Here is a 17,945-nt window from a genome sequence, read left to right as displayed (position 1 = left end):
TTCTACCCCTCCCCTGGAGGAGGAAAAGAAAAACAAAACCTTCATAAAAAATAAGTGTATTCAAACAAATTTCTACTTTAAATAAAATAAAAATTTAAGTGAGCATCTCCAGAAGAATAATTAGAAAAAGAAACCATTTTGACATGCCATATTTATTAGAGATTTGAAAACATCCTTTGACAAGTATCACTTAAGAAACTATGAAACAAAGATTATTGTGCAAGAATTTAAAGTATATTTTTGAATCAAAGAAGAAGAGATATTCTAATGAGTTGTTGAGATATTTTATTTCTTTTTTTTGTCTGGAGATTTCCAAGCATCTCAGTATATTCAAGTATTCTAGATTTGGCTTTTTAAAACATTTTCAGTAACAGAGATTGGGATATCAGCTAGAGATCACAGGATAGGAGATTGCTAGCCTTTTGAAATTTCTTTGGAATCCCAGGGTTTGTGAGTACTCCATCAATTTCAAAATCATGTCCCAGCCATAAAGTTGACATCGATTTATTGGTCACAAATTCATTTTCAGCAGGTGGGCCCACAGCAGTAGCAGCAGCAGGCTGGACGGCAGCAAGACTGACCACAGTAGGATGGGCGGCAACAAGAGGCCTGGGCATGGTGGAGCTGGCAGCAGGATGGGGGGATGCAGCTGACCACACAGCAAGGTGGCAGGCAAGTACCCTCAACCCTGCAGTCTGGGCGGCACCACCTGGTGCGGCAGCTCTCGCCTCCACAGCACTCGGGTACGTAACATCTGGTCGTGCAGGTAGTCTCGCAGTTGGACCCAGAGCCGATCCCAGAGCTAATCCCAGAGCTAGTCCCAGAGCCGATGCCAAAGCCACCCTGTTGGCAGCAGCTGGTCCCACAGGTAGCCCCACAGCTGCTCCCACAGCCTCCCTGTTGGCAGCAGCTGGTCCCACAGCTGTCTTGGCAGCAGCTAGATCCACAGTTCCCCCCAGTAGAACAACTGGGAAAGCCACAGAAGCTGGTGGAGCAGGAGTTGCAGCAGGTCATGGTATCACTTGGTCTGTTTCTGGTTGACTTGTGGAATGAAGTTTTTCAAATTTTCCTGACCTTGGGCATTCAGCCTTTTATAAACCTCTCCAGCTATTGTTTATGTGACAGTCAGCATTTCCATTTTATTATTGTTAAACCTGTTTCCTCCTGTTTCCTCTGATCCCAGCCCGTGAACTATTTTTAAAATATTACCAAAGCAATAAAATTGGGTTTGCTTTGTTGCTCAGTGAATACTCACTGAATCTTTATAACTGGAAAATGATGAGGCAGTGTCTCATCTCTCAAAGAATCTGTCATTAGCATGTAAACTTTAGTCTTTATTTTTCATGTGTCAATTCTTCACTTGAAAGTTTAACTGATAAACACAGGCTAATATTTTTCTTTTCTATGGTCCCACAGGAGAGATAGCTAATACACTTAATTATAGAATCAGGATTCCAAAAGTTTTAAAGTCTAGACTATTGGGCTGAAGTGGGGAAAAAATAATTCAATAGATATAAACGTCAACTTTAACATTGGTCTCAAAAAATCAACTTCACAAATACAATATTTGGGGAGGGATGGCTAAAGAGCAATTTTATTAGAAATCTATTTGGAGGTTTTAATGGACTACAAGTTTGGTATGCATCACTAGTGTGACATAGCAGTCAAAGAGTCTAATGAGATCTTGGGATGTGATGAGAGACCGAGTGTCAATAATAATAAGTAATAGTCCTGTTGTGCTTTGTCCTGGTCTTACCACACATGGATTTACCCTGTTCAGTTCTGGGTCTGCAATTTTAGGAAGAACACTGACAAGCTGGAGAGTTTCCATAAGAGGACAACTACAGAATTGAATTCATTCCATATAAGGATTGGTCAGTGGAACTGGGATCTTTTTCTAGAGAAGACTCATGGTAGGATAAGGGGAGAGGAGCAATAACTAACAATGGTTTTCTAATATCTGAAAGACTATTAAATAGAAAAGAGATTCAAATTATTGTGCCATAAGATGTGAGAAAAAGGACAGTTTGAGGGGAAACTGTGGAGACTGCTATGAACTGATGCACAGTGAAGCGTTCACAGAACTTGGAAAACAATTTATACAGTGATAATAATATTTGAGAGAGAGAAAAAATATGAAAAACTTTAAAATCCTGATAAATGCAATGAGAAACCATTAAACCAAAAGAATGAGGATGAAACATGCCATTGACCTACTGATAGAGAGGTGATAAACTTAAAATGCAGAAAGAGATACATTTTTAGACATGGCCAATGGGCCACAGACAATGCTTATTTTGCCAGATTATGTAGCTATGTGTAGAGAGACATTTTTTTCTTTTCTTGCTTGGGAGAATGGTTAGTAGAGGGAAAGAGAGATTAACAGGGGAAAAAGTATATTTATGCTGTAACACACCATTTATTTATTTCAATATAGTTTATTTAAATATAGTTTACTGCTCTTCAGTGTTGTTGTTGTTCTTAAACTAAAACTCAGGTACTGAGCCACACTGCAAAAGAGAAATGGTGAAAAAATATTGCCTTGTTTTGCTATGTTAACAAAAAGTTTTTCAATGTGTTGCCTTAATGGAGTGGGGCTACCATCGGTATTATTGTTACTGGAAATGAACGGGGAGTATTTACTGAAAAAATAATGTAAGCATGCAGGATTTACATGGACATTATTTGTAAAGTTTTAAAATCATGGCATTACTAAGACATATGCTATATAGTTTTTAAAAGTATGTAGAAGAGAGAAAAAGAAGTTTAGATTATATAGATTTACATTAAATTGCATTAAAACCCAAAGAAGGACATGGTTGCTACTACCATGTTAAATGATGTATACTTTTAAAAACACAGGCTATATATTATAAATTCATGTCTTCATTTTGTCCTTTGTGTATAGAAATATTTGCACCTGTGATGACTGTCATGTTCATAGCATTACATATATGTGTGTGTATATATTCACACACACACACACATATATATATACACATACATGTGTGTTTACATATTTTTTAAAAAGAAAAGATATCCAATATGTTCTGTTTGACCTTATAGGATAGAACTAGGAACAAAGGGTATTTATATCAAAGAGGGAAATTTAGGCTTGATGTGAGGAAAAACTTCATAACAATAAGGGTAATCTTACTTTGTAATGGCTTGTACTGGAATGGAGTTGGTTTCTATCATTGGAGGTCTGCAAGAAAAGAGTAGACAAACCCTTGTCAGATATATGTAAAGGTCTCTGAAAGCCTTTCTAATTGTGAAATTCTCTGATTCTGAGATTGATTCAGTATATCTTTCTTTGATCAACTGAAAGAATTGGATTAACTTTCACTGCGATATTTCCATCTTTCTCTGCTTAGTCAGAGATGGAAGGATCCATGTTTTCTTTAGTTATCCAGATAGATTGCTCAAAAAAGCCCAAGCCTGTGTGAATACTCAATACCAATAATACAGATCTCAAAATTTTAGTTAACCTTTACTCCTCATGAAAGATATAACAACCATACAAAGGTCTTTTCCATCTTTATTTGGTAGTCTTGCATTGGGGACAATTTGGCAATTAGTAGAATGCAAAATCATTATCTTGTTTAGTAGAATGATCACAGAAGAAATAAAAATTTCAGGCAATGAATGACATGGTGGTATAAGTAGGTTGCAGAATTATATTGTGAGGAGGTCGTGGGGTGAGGAGGTTCTGAGAAGAAAAATAGATGCTCAAAGGATTAGAAATCAGATAGTTTATTATTCACAGGCATGAGAACATGTGGTTTCCTTATCCTATACTCCCTTAGGCACACAAAGATAATGGCTTGGACAGACAGAAGGATGTGAACCCTGATCAAGAGTCTAGATTTCCTGAGTTTCTACCCTTAAATCTGATTGTTGTTATTGGGCAGATTCACAGGGACTGGGTGGTAGGATCCTAGGGTCAAGTAAGCAATAAGTGGTCTGGACTATGACAGCATTCCCCCCACTCCTTATCAACCACAAAGACAGTGCTAACTTTACATACATGCGTTATGTGAAGTCCGCTACACTGATAGTTTGTTAACTTTGTGTTCTTAATTCTGAATATAGCTGACCAAGCAAGTTGATGGACACATAGGAACTTCCTTGTATGTAGGTGAATGAATCAGTATTCAAACATGGAGTTACTTCTGTCAGCTAGGACCTAGCCATAGATCAATCCTCACATGTACCAAAAGGAGTTTGTGCATAAGAAGTTGAAAGATGTTATTAAAAATATGTACAGTGGAAAAAGGGATGCATTGGCCATGATTGTGTTGAGCCTGAGGAGTAACTGATAGAATGTTTGAATACTGTAATAATGTGCACAGACTCTTAGGAAATCCAGAAGTAGGCTTCCAGTGTACTAGGTACATTCTCCTTGGAAGACTTATAGAAGGATGTGAACAAGAATCACATTGATGACAAGATATAAATGTGTTGAAATCTGCACTGATTGAAGTTCATATTGCTTAGATCAAAATGCACAGAGCTCCAAATTCAAATTCAGTAAATAAAAACCAAGAATTACCTAGTGTGTTAGAATGTCCTCTCTAGAGGGACTGATTTTTGTTGGCAAGTCAAGGCTTGCCAATAATGAAACTAAGTATTCTATATTTATATAGTATTTTGTGATTATAGACTAGGACGCTTACATCATTTTTAAAGGTGGTTAAATAACAATGTGTATAGAAAACTGGTGCTGGAGTCAGGAAGACCTGGGTTCAAATCTAGTCTTAAACACATCCTATCTGTCTGAACCTGAGCAAGTCACTTAATATCCATTTGCTTCAGTTTCCTCATCTATATAATGGGAATAATGATAGCACCTACCTCCCAGAGTTTCCGTGAGGATAAAATGAGGTAATATTTCTAAAATGGTTTGTGAACCTTAAAATGCTATGTAAATGTAAATCACCATCATCATCATTATCTATTTTGACCCACAATACAGCATTCATGGATAGGTGGCAAAATTATTTTTATTGCAAGCAGTTATCATCAAAACTATTTGATACTGGTTAAAACACCGAAAAGTTATTAAGTTAAATAGTTAATGTAAACAAGTCCCAGAAGCAATCTAGTAGTATATTGTTTAATAAACCCATGAGCACCAAATACTGGTTTATGATCTCCCTATTTAATGAAATCTTCTAAGAAAACTGGAAAGCAGTCTGGCATAAATTGTCCTCAGACCAACTTCTCACACCAAACATCACAGGCTGCAAATGTATATATGACCTAGATGTAAAATATTATGTCATGAATAAATTAAAGAAAGGAAGAAGATATTTTTTGCATTTTTAAGTGGGTGAGAATTCCTGATGGAATCAGGAACAGATGTCATCACAAAGGATAAAATGGACAATCTTGATTACATAAAATTGAAAATCTTTTGCATAACAAAATCAATACAGATAAAATTGGAGGAGAACTAGCTAATTGGGAGAAAAATCTTAGTAACCAATTTCTCAGATAAAGGTCTGACATCTAAGATGTATACGAAGTTGATATAAGTATAAAAGATCGAGAATTATTGTTCCCCATTAGATAAATAGTCAAAGATTATGAGTAGGAAATTTTCAGAAGAAGAAATGCAAGGTGTGTGTGTGTGTGTGTGTGTGTGTGTGTGTGAGAGAGAGAGAGAGAGGGGCAGGTAGCAAAGAACTGGAAAGCAGGTATCCATTGATTGGGGAATTGCAAAATAAATAATAGTACATAATATTATGGAATATAATGTGTGATTAAAATGATTACAGAGAAAGCTGGAAAGACTTAAATGAACTGATAGAAAGTGAAATAAGCAGAGCCAATAAAACAATACCCTAAATGACTGAAACAATGTAAATAAAAGACACAACCACCACAAGAGAATAAAGAGTGAACATTCCAAAATTAGCGAGCTCAACTTGGCCACAGAGAAGATATATGAGGAGACACCTTCCCCCACTCATTTGCAGAAATGGAGGAAATAGGGTACACAGATGAGGAGCATTATATCTAATGTCATTTTTGATGTTGTGATGCTTTTGCTGACTTTTTCTCTTTTTCTTTTAAACAATCTTTAAAGTATGACTTTCTATGAAGGGGAAGGGAAAGGATACAGAAGGAAACCCAAATGACAAAGAAAGAAAAACAAATATTAATAAGATCTATTGAAAGGATAAGACATTAAGGTTATCAAGAACCTGTGAAAATGCCCCAAATCACTCATAGGAAGAGAAATGAAAAAAAAATTAAAACAGCTTTGAGCTCTGACTTAGCATCCAAAAGATTGGCAAAGACCAAAAAAAGGGGGCGGGGACATTATTGAAAGGGCTGTCAATTAGTCAGAAAAGAATTGCAAACAAAATGGCCACCCAGTCATTGGGGACTGAATGAGTAAACAAATTGTGGGGTATGAATTTAGTGGAGCATTATTGTACCTCCAAACATGACAAAAGAGATTGATTCAGAGAAAATAGGGGTGGCTTGTGTGAACCAAGGCAGACTGAAGTAAGGAGAGCAAGGAAACCAATTTGTACAATGGCAATAATTATGTAAAGCAAAACAACTTTGAAAGGCTTATAAACTCTGATCAATGCAATGACCAATCACTACTTCAAAAGACTGATAATGAAACATGCTTCCTACCTCTTGGCAGAGATGATGGACAAGAGATGCAGATGAGTTAAATGTCTTCGGACATAGCCAATGTGTGTTTTGCTTGACTATACTTATTTGTTACTTAGAAGAGCTTCTATTCACGGTGGTAGAGTTTGTAGGTAGGGATAGTGATGCAAAACAAAAACAAAAACAAAAATAGAAGCAGAGGAAATATTCAGAATAGGAAAGGAAGTCCAGAACAAAACAAAGAAACAGGGATGTTTTGTTATAAGCATGTTAAAATTAATATGCACTTAAAAATAAACTGTGCATAATAGTTCATAGTTTTATACATAATTCTCTATCATCCTTTATAAATACTGAAATGTTTATATTTATATTTATTTGATTTAAAATAAGAAAGAAATTGAAGTTGTATTACTGACTTGTGTAAGAAACTGAAGTCCTGAGAGTTGTGACTTGTCTCATAGAGGCAGGATTAAAACTTAGGTCTCTAAAACACTTTCCATGGCACCATACATTCACAATTGACAATATTTATTTATATGAGAAGTTGAATTTTGTTTAACTTTTGGATAGTATTATAGATGTAGAGGTATTTCAGAGGATGTAAGTGACTTGACCAGGGCTACGCAGGTAGTAAATGGCAGAGTCGAGATTTCAATGCAGGTCTCCCTCCGACTTCAAATGCAATATTTTTCCACTATGCTGCCAACTTGGTGGATGCTAAGAAAAGTCTAGTTATATGAAGGGTGAATGAAGAATTAATCTAGCCAAGATTACATTCATCATAGAAACATGTAGTAGCTTTGGAGGAGGGGTGTGTATGAGAGGTATAGATTTCAGTTTATGCTTTGTTTTTTTCAGAAGCAAAGATGTTGATTTATATGTTTTGGTACATTGATTTCGAATCCTGTCTATTTCAATTAGACTTTCACTTTATGTAATGATGACTATTGGCTGTGCTTTCAGAATTTAAATGGTTTCTACAAAACCATTGAGTGTTAGACCTGGAAAGGATCTTAGACATCATCTAAATCAACTTTATCTTTTTATAAAATCAATTGACCAGTTAAAAAATTTACTGTATTAAGCATCTACTATGTTAATCTAGAGACTGTGCCATGTGCTGGGGATACAAAAAGAGGCAAAAGGCAGACCCTGTCCTCTGGGAGCTTACAATCTAATGGATCATGGAAGAAATTGAGATCCAGAAAGTGGAAGAAATTTAATGAGGTTCAAGCAACTCCTTAGAAGACCCTCAGGTCTCTTGGCTCATGATAGGATTTAGAGCTGGAATAGATCTTAGAAATTATCTAGCCCAAGCTGATTTTACAGATGAAATTGAGGCCCAGACAAATTAAGTGATCTGCTTAAGATCTCATAGTTATTAAGTGAGAGAACTGAGATTTGAAGTTAGCTCTTTTCAGGCCACCAATGTTGTCTCTTTATCAATCAAACTTTTTAAGCACCACTATATTCTAGGTATAGCATTATGTGTTAGATATTGGGAATGCAATCACAAAAATGAAACATCTCTGGCCTTCGAGGAGTTTACATTGGATATTGGATAAAACAAGAGATATACATATGAATAAATAAAAAGTATACACAAGCTAAATATACAGAGTGGTGCTTGTAGCTGATGGAACTGGGAAAGGTAATAATATAGAGGTCATATCACTGAAATCCAGCTTTGAAGCCATCCAGAGATTCTAAAAGATGGACAATGTCAGGGAAGGCATTATAGGTATGGGGGAAGCCTTATAGTCTATATGAGGAATATGTAATATTCTATGTGAGGAACCCTAAATAGGCCAGTGTGTATAGAACATAGTATATATGACAAGGAGTTACATATAAGAACCTTGGGAAGATTAGTTGGAGACAAACTGTGAAGAGCTTAAATGCCAAAGTGAGGAAATTTTCTTTGATTTTAGAGCTTATAGGAAGGGAGTCATTAGAGCTTTTGGACAGAGGAGTGATATAATGACACTTGTACTTTAGAAATATCAGTTTGGTTGCAATCTGGAGAAGAATTGGAGAAGTGGTAGAATTGAGGCAGGACACCATTTGGGAGGTCATTGCCATAGTTCTGGCAAGAAATAATGAGGCCTGAACTAAAGTGATGGTCTATGTATGGTGGAGAGAAGAGAGTAAATAAAGGAATTGTTGTGGAAAAAGAATCAGCAAGATTTGGCAGGTGATTGGATATAAGGGATGAGAAATAGTGAAGAGTTAAGGATAATTTTAATGTTGTGAACCTGGAAGGATACTGATACCCATAGTAGAAATAAGGAAAGTAGAATGTGTTTTTCTGAGGAAAGATAATAGGTCTGTTCTAGACATGTTTATATTCTAATATCAAAAAAAATGTTCAAAAAGTACTTAGTGATGCAAGACTGGTACTAGGGAGAGAGATTAGGGCTAAATATAGATATATGGGAACCATATCATAGAGATGATAATCCAATCCATGAGAGCTGATGAAATCAGAAAGAAAGAGAGATACAGAAAGAGCCCTGGACTGAACCTGGGTGTCTGACCACAGTTAGGGGGCAGGACAGGGATGATTAGATTACCTAGGAAAGTTCACTCAGGTAGGGAGAGAAATGAGAGAAAGCAGCATCAGTGAAATCCAGAGAGGAGAGAGTGTCTAGAAAGGGAGGGAAGCCAACAATGTCCAATTCTACAGAGAGGTCAGGAAGAATAAAGACTGAGAAAAGGTCATTAGATTTTAATGGTTAAGGGACCATTGATAACTTTGAAGAGAGCAGTTAAAAGTTAAGGAGTGAGGTCAGAAGGGATTGAGAAAAATAAGAGAGGGAAGTAAAGGCATTGGGTGTAGACTTTTTTCCTTTCTAGGAGCTTAGCCATGAAGGAGAAAAGAGTTATAGCCTTAAAGTTGTGTAAGGTCTTTCAGTCCTAAAGACAGAGTCTCTGCCCTTAATGAGTTCTAAGCTTAGTCTGGGAAATGACAGGGATAGCATTAATCAGCATACACATTAGCATACAATTAGCATGTAGGAAAGATCCCTCCACCAAAGTCTTATTCAAAAGCTTCAACAACATAGGAAAGTGAATGTGGATTCTTGAAGACCTACACTGGAGAGTTGGCAGTTCCAGCAAGTTCTACTAAGCCAGGGGGTTCAGGCCCGTTGATGACCTTAGCTTAGTTAAGTTTAGAAAGTTTCAACCAAGTTATACATGGTAGTTATATGAGATTCCAGGCTGTCTTGGTGAGGGAGGGGGGAGGGAGTGGAGAAAATCTGGAACTCAAAATTATGTAGAACCGTGTGTAGTAAACTAAAAATAAATAAATAAATTATAAAGAAAAAGAAAGTTTCAACCACTGGATGGTTAGAACAAGAGTGTTCCCCCCTGCCCCCAACCACATAGCAATTCATTAAAATCACTAGTTTAGGCTGGGAGGAAGCCCAGTTATTATTCATCCAGAGACTCCTCCTATAGATGACATCACCACATTCTTGAATAAGGAGAGCTAAATAGTGCTTTTGGAGGGGGGGGAATACCTTTCAGCTGGGTGGGGAGGGCAGGGAGAGGGAATGTCTTATTAAAGAAATACCAACTAGGCTAGGCCCTGAAGCGGGGTATTAACAGAGATGATAGGAATTGATAAGGCAAAAGAGAAGAAATTCTAGAAATTTATCATATTTATTATCTTGTTTTGTTATGCTTATATGACTTATTCCTTATAATTTCTTATAATTAAGTCAAAATAATCAGAGAAACAGAGAAAAAGCCAATAGAGTTGTAAGTTGACCTATTGATATCATAGAACTGTAATTGAATTAGTTGCCTTACTTTTATACCCTCCATGCTTAGCATAGCACTTGGTGCATAGTAGGGGCTTAATAAATGCTAGTTGACTGACATCACTTATGCCAAAATTAGCTTAAATTCAATCAGTTGCTTTTCAATCACTTGAATTTCACGATGATGGGAATACACGAAATGGCAAAAGAATAAAAATCAATTGGCTGGCTCATGTTGAATAATCGAATTTATTAGAACGTAGGCAGATCATGGGAACACAAAATCTTCAACATGCAGAATACATTTCTATAACAAGGGCATAAAAACTCCCAAATTTGAAGTCTTTAATGCCGAGGTTTTAGAACGAAAACTAGGAGTGAGATGGAGGTTGTTATTCACTGTCTGCAGGCCAAAAGACTTTGTTTCTTCGTATTTGGAACCTGTGAATGGGGGAGATATTGATGGCTTACAGACGGAGGCAGGGTTGGCATGAATTCTTGATATATTCTGAGTTGATATGTAGGCCATTAGGTTGTTTACCAGCAGGTGGGGCGGCAGGTGGGGCGGCAGATGGGGCGGCAGGTGGTGCGGCAGGGGGCTGGCTGGCAGCAGGGTGGTCTGCAGCAAGGAGACTGCACAGAAATGGGCTGGCAGCTGGTGGAAGCCCAGCAGCAGGGTCTGCAGACCACAGCTGTGCAGGAGCTGGGGCAGCAAGCAATGGGGCGGCAGCAGCCCTCCTGCACAGAGCAGGGGTCACAGGTGGGAGGGCGGCAGCAGGTGTCACAGGTGGGGCGGTTATACCTGGGCACACAGCTCACTGGGCGGCACACAGTGGTTTGGCAAGAGACTGGCAGGCAGCACCTGGGTGGGCAGCAGGGTTGGCAGCAGCTGGAGGAGACAGATCCGCAGCAGGAATGGACCATGTTGTTGGTTGGTTTTGGTTTGGTTTGAGTGGTAAGGAGGAGTTGGTTTTTGGTTTGAATGCCCTGTCCTATTCTGCACCCTTTATATACCCTGGCCAGGTATGGCTGGACTGCCCAGAAGACAAGAACATTGCCATGATAATAGTTTTTGCCAATTAGGTGAGAATTTTTTTGCCTAATGGTGGCGTGCAACACCCGATGTCATTAAGAAAAAAATTTGCCTCCTTTCTGAATTTGGACTCATCTAATTTGATTTTTGACACTAAAGTCAGAGCTTCATAGCCAATTTTCAAAAAATTTATTCAGCAGATAATGTCACCATTTGCCTCATTACTTCATATTCATCTTGTTAGGCAGTATTATTTTGGTAGGTAAACTACACTGTGTTGAATATTCAAGCTTCTATCTTTGGTCATGTGAATGTGATTCAGTGATAGAGATGACAACCCACCCTTCCTGTGCAACTCATCCATGTTTTTCCAAAAATTCTCCATGGGGTGGGGGAACTCTAGATATCAAGTGAATACCAATGGAGAATGCAGGTATTCTGTTGTCCTTCATTCCTGCTATGTGACTAGTCCAACTTTCTGTGGTCATCCATTTCTTCGATGACATCAGAGAAATACTATTTACCTATATAATTCCTCATTTGCAATGTGTAGTAGAAAGGATGGATTAAAAAGTGTCCTTTTAGAAACTTTCCTAAAATGCCTATCGTTCTTTACAGAAAAACATAAGCTCCATAAATTGATGCTCATTCTCCATAAAGCACTGTTCATAATCTCAAGGAGGTATTTTGATGACTGGGCAGTCAGGTGAAACAGTGACTAGATTGCTAGGCCTGAAGTCCAGAAGGCTCATCGTCCTGAGTTCAAATCTGGTCTCAGACACTTACTAGCTGTGACTATGGGCAAGTCATTTAATCCTGTTGGCCTCACTTTCCTTATCTGTAGAATGAGCAAGAGAAGGAAATGGCACACCAGCCTAGTATCTCAGCCAAGAAAATCCCAAATGGGGTCATGAAGAGACAGACACATTGAAAAGACTGAACAACAATAAATCATAATGGCTGCTCCTCTTACTATGGACCAATATTAAAAAAATATGTTCTCGTGTGTTCGTTCAGGAAAGATGAATTTCCTATATGAAGATGGTATGTACTAAATATGTACAAGACATATAATTCATGAGATTCATGAGAACAAGAATTGGTTTCCCTAAGTCAGTTAAGTTCAGAAATGATTCTTAGGAGATTAGAATCGACCCTCATGATGGCAGAAGAATAAGCCATTCTCTGTGGCATATACCTTTCATAAGTCTTGAAGAATAATTATTTGATAGAAGTAACTTTTCCTGAAACTCACCAAAGAAGTCACCAAAAACATAATAAGACTGAGTTTCTGTGTGTTTGTATGTGTTTAACCAACACAACCAAATTTAAACACTTAAATGAGGGCTACCCTCTTCATATTATTCTTCTTAGAAGATCAGATGCTTTTTCCCAATAATGCTACTATTAATATAACCCATTCTGGAAATCCCCAGTTAAAAAGGGCTTCAGATTGTTTATGAACCACACAGGAAAATGACACATTATATATGTTGTTGATCCTTCCTCTAAACAAAGGTGCCATGACCTAGCTTACCTAGACCAGAGCTCAATGCATTAAAGTTGGGTCCTTTGATTATTTCCAAACATCAAATATATTCTGAAAGAGTACACATTTGATTGGCAGCATGGTCTATAGTAGACAGCATCCTGGACTTGGAGCCTAGAAAATTTGGTTTAAAATTCCACCTAGGTTATTGATGGAATTATAAATTTAGCTGGAAGGGACTTTTGAAATTAAATCTAAAAGCTTCATTTTACAAATAAGGTAATGGAAGCCCAGTGAAGTTGAGTGACTTGCCCAGGGTCACACAGCTAATAAGTATATGAGGTGGGATTCAAACCCAAGTCTTGTATTTTCCAAGTCCAGAGATCAATCTGCTATCATCACTCTGCCTCTCATAAACTTATTAGTTGTGTGATCATAGGCAATTCATTTAACCACTCAGAGTTTCAGTTTCCTTGTCTATAAAATGGAGATAATCAGAATTGTACTACCTTCCTCACAAGAGTGCTGAAAGGTGATTTATAAACCTCGAGTCATTGTCGAGTTATGAATTTTTATTTGCCACTACCAAGAATTCTCAAGAAATTTTGAGGCTGGTTTTGAAGATATTCCAAAGAGGAGTATCAGACATGTATCATGCAGTGATAATATCATTGGACTATATTTCTTGCTCTCTGAAGGGGACTATTTTATAGGGGATAGAAATTGTCTAAGTTATGGTGTTTTTTTTAAAGAGATGTCACTTTCTCAGTAGTCACATGATATTGTGATTTTATCACATACATTCAAATTTGGGTCAGACATTGCATCATTTAATATAACAATTTTTAAGTATTCAAATTATTTGCCACATAGGTTATGTTTTTGTAGTATATTTTATCTCATTTGGAAAGGTGTGGAGGTCCCACAAGTTCCCATAGCGAGAAACAAAAATTGTGAAACACCAGGAGGTAACGTAACCTTTATGTAGGTATACAAATCTCTAGGTTCCCTTTTTCCTTGCCTACATAAGTTCAGGGTCTGGTCAGCATGAGTTTTGAAGTACTCTACACTAGCATTGGGAAAGCATTGTGGGAGGCTCTCTTGCACATGTGTCAGAGAGACTCAGAGAAGCCCTTGGGATGTTGCCTTGAATAGAGCACCATTTGGTGGACAGCTTGAACATTACACCCTGTTGGGTAATTGATATTGTGAAACATTGTTTTCCTCCCAGCTTAAGAAAGGCAGCACATGGGTCAATTTGTACTTCTTAATTTTATTGCAATGCCTTAAGTATCACATGGTATATCCCCAGAGTGGGATATGCATTTGCATGGGTGACATAACACAGTAAAAGAAACCATTCAGATATTGGGGTCATTTAACTCCTGGAACATAAAATATCAAGGCTCCAAACTCTCTAGAAGTTACAGTTACTCTATGGTGTAGCATAGTGTATTATTCTACACGGTAACTTTGGGAAGTCACAGATTCCTTCTAACTGGAGGTCTTCCAACAAAGGCTACATGACAACTCCTTAAGGATATTATAGAGAGGATTCTAGTCTAAGTACAGGTTGGACTGTATAGTCTCTGAGGTCTCTCCTCACTCTCAGATTGTGTAACTAATTATGTGGTTAATTCAGCTCACCATCATGATATGCCTGGCATTCACAGACACAAATCTACATGATGAGGAATTAAAGTACACATTTTTACAGTTAATAAAAGGTACTTGTATCAACATTGTGGGCAGTGTTCAATGCTCTTTAAAAGCCATGCTTCCTAGCAAGTCCAAGGTGAGGTGTTGAAAAATGTGCTGAACATATATTGCCTATTTTAAGACTAGACAAATTCATTGTGCTGATTGACCTAACTTTGCATAAGGAAAACTTCAAAATTAAAACGTTAAAAATAATATCATTAACATTTTTTAATATGAAGGGGAAGTCTTATTTACCCAAATGTACATGTACTAATCACAACTCTTGCTGGATAATTGGTACTTATCTTCCCACAGTACCGTAGCTCTAGATATGTGTATTGAAGGACTAACTCTGGTATGATTGGTATACCTTGCCACATATGTATTCTTTATTGTTCAGTCATTTCAGTCATGTCTGACTCTTCATGACCCCATTTGGGGCTTGCTTGGCAAAGATACTGGAGTGGTTTGCTATTTCCTTCTCCAGCTCATTTTACAGATGAGGAAACTGAGGCAAATAGGGTTAAGTGACTTGTCCAGGATCACATAGCTAGTAAGTGTCAGAAGCAGATTTGAATTTGGAAAGATGAGTTTTCCTGATTCCGGGCCCTGTGCTCTATCCCCTGCACCATGTAGAGTTGCATAATTAATAAAACCTTTGTAAATTAGATCCTGTTTCAAAGAACTCACTAGAAGAAACTCATGATCATTCCTTCTCTAAAGAAAAGGATAATTTTATTACAATTATTATAAAAAAAGTGGCTGAATTTGTCTAGTTACTTTTGTCTATATTTGTCTATAGGCTTATTCAAACAGGCCATGTCTAGACAGGATGCCTAAGAATGTATTTTTATTATTGAATTCTGTTTGTTGTGTTTTGTGCAGTTTTGTGCCTTGTAAAATTGAACTGTTACTTGTATTGTTATTTCATGGAAATGGAAGAATAATTCCCTACAGATGGTAAAGTTTTATAGATGCTTCTTATGTGGATGAGTTTGTTGACTGTAACATTTCTTTGATGAGATTCATAACTCCTTAAAATGATCAATCAAAAGAAAAAAACAAGCGGTTGAAAAATACTTATTGGTCAGTCTAGTTTGTAATTTGAGGTAGAGCTTAATGGGTTAGTCAATCAGTATAAATAGCTTGAACAGAAGAATAGATGAATAAATAAAAAATTATTTATTAAATTCTTATTGCGTATTGTGCACTATGCTAATGTCTGACAGACATTCTAAATGAAAAGTGAGTTGGGCTTAGAATTGACCCAAGGGAGGAGATTAGATTTCCTTTGGGACATCATACAGTATTTTCTATAATCCCAAGTGCCATCCTATTTCCAAAATTCATCTGTTTTACAACACTATTTTCATGAAGATTTCCTGTGTTGGTGAACCACAGACAAGTAGGATCTCAGAGGAATTAAAAAGGCAGGCAAAGGAAGGATATATGATAGGGGTGTAAAGAGGCTATGGGGCGTTCCCAGTAGTATCACACCTGAGAAGGGAAAAGACAAGCATCAGCAAAGGGAAGTATGACCAACAAAAGAGCTGGGTGGGTCAGGTGGTAGAAATAAGTCATAGCAGATGGACAGATAGAATGTTATTGTGGTGTCCCCAGAATGTCGCCTAAAGAGAGCCTTGTAGCACATCAATTAGCTCCTCTATAGAAGACTCATGAGAAGCCATGGATACAAATTACTCAGGGGAAGAAAGGACAGACTAAGTGGTGGAGAAAATATCCACATAGGAGATCACAGTGCTAGTATTTTAATTACTATTAGAGGCAAAAGTAAACATAGCACCACACAATATCTTGCCAGTTTCTGTGCTGAATTAGAGGAAGCCCTTCTTAAATCTTGCAAAAAGCATTGTCAACCAGGCAACAGGTTGTTTTTGTCCGTTTTCACTCTGAGCCAGGAAAGCCCAAAATATAGCCTTTAAATGGAGCTTAGGCAGGGACCTATTGTGGTCCAATTAACTAAATAAAAACATTGGGTTGAGAATAGAAGCATCTCTTTAGGCAGAAGGGAGCAATTGATTCAGTGTTGATAGTCATTACCTAGTTGATTGATACAATAAAACATCCTAAACTTCCCAGAGTAAAGGGGTTTCATAAATGCCAGTTCATAATGAGAAATGCCACAGCCAGATGCCCGAGAAGTGGGATACTCCAAAGGGAATCTCTTGTGAGATAAGCTTCCAAAAAGCTTTCTGCAATATTGAGAGAAGATGGTAAATTGTTGGCTTACAAATATTATCTCATTCCATGTTGCGGAGATGCTGTTAATTACCATTTGACAGATGAAGAAACTGAGGCTCTGAAAGTTTCCATGACTTGCTCAGAATTACACCACTAATAAATGCCTGAGTCTGGATTTGAACTTGGGTCTTTCTGACTTTAAGTACAATACTTTATCCACTGTGCCATGGAGACTCTGTCTGATCTTCTGCAAATCATTTCTATTTTCTTTGTTTCAGTTTCTTCCCTAGAAAACTGAGGGATTTGGATTGCACAAGCTTATTATTATAGTATCATTAGTATTAGCATTTATTTGGCACTTTAATATTTGCACAACATTTTACATGTTATTATATTTGATCCTCTCAAGACTCTGTGAGGTACATTCTATGATTGTCCCCATTTTGCAGGTAAGAAAGATAAAGCTGAGAGAGAGATTAAATGGCTTGCCCAATGTCCTACACAGGTAGGTAAGTGCCTGAGGCAGAGTTAGAATTCCATGCCTACCACTCTTTCCATTCACCTATACTGCACCACAGAAATGAAAAGAAGAAGAACCATGTTGCTTCTATGCTGGAAATAACAAGTTTATTGGAAAACAGAGCGAGCATAATCTAAGAGAAGTGCTGTTATGAGGAGAGGCAGGGCAGGTCAATGGGCGAGATCATCACTCACTTGATGTCGTAATCAGGTCTATTAGGATGAGGAAGAGTTCTTCATTCTTATTCAAAAGACTGGTTTCCTGATTCAGCACCAATAAAAATCATGAAATACATTAGTGATTTCTTTGTCAATTTCCCCAATCAGATATCCAGCCGGCAGCCATTAGTTATATTTAAAAAAAAAAAAAAAACCGGCCGAAGTATTTCATCTATAGTTGGGTTAGTTCTTACGAGGTGGTCAATAGATGAGCTGCTTCTCAAGAAACCATGTGCTGTGCCTCATGGTAGAAGGTAGTGATACACTTGTGGTGAAAAAAGGTGCCCTTTTGTCAGTAGCTCATGAGGCTTCAGCAGATGGAGCTACAAGTGGGGCGGCAGATAGGGCGGCAGGTGGTGCGGCAGGGGGCTGGCTGGCA

At 37.6% G+C, this 17,945-nt stretch overlaps 1 protein-coding gene across 1 annotated transcript; it reads right to left on the bottom strand.

Moving 5' to 3' along the window:
* Window positions 1–525: 525 nt before the first annotated feature.
* On the bottom strand, window positions 526–10,955 carry LOC118848500 (keratin-associated protein 9-3-like). Its single transcript, XM_036757408.1, has 2 exons — window positions 10,945–10,955; window positions 526–1,021 (listed from the first exon to the last, which is right to left on the bottom strand). Exon 2 carries the CDS (start codon window positions 1,012–1,014, stop codon window positions 526–528), a length of 489 nt encoding a protein of 162 aa, XP_036613303.1. The 5' UTR covers window positions 1,015–1,021; window positions 10,945–10,955.
* Window positions 10,956–17,945: the final 6,990 nt, after the last annotated feature.

This window comes from Trichosurus vulpecula, chromosome 4 (assembly GCF_011100635.1).
Source record: "Trichosurus vulpecula isolate mTriVul1 chromosome 4, mTriVul1.pri, whole genome shotgun sequence".
NCBI lineage: Eukaryota > Metazoa > Chordata > Mammalia > Diprotodontia > Phalangeridae > Trichosurus > Trichosurus vulpecula.
This window is presented reverse-complemented; position numbering and strand designations above follow the sequence as displayed.

Excerpts from the sequence above, each read along its gene's own strand:
- LOC118848500 (XM_036757408.1), bottom strand. The coding sequence starts at position 1,014 with ATGACCTGCTGCAACTCCTGCTCCACCAGCTTCTGTGGCTTTCCCAGT.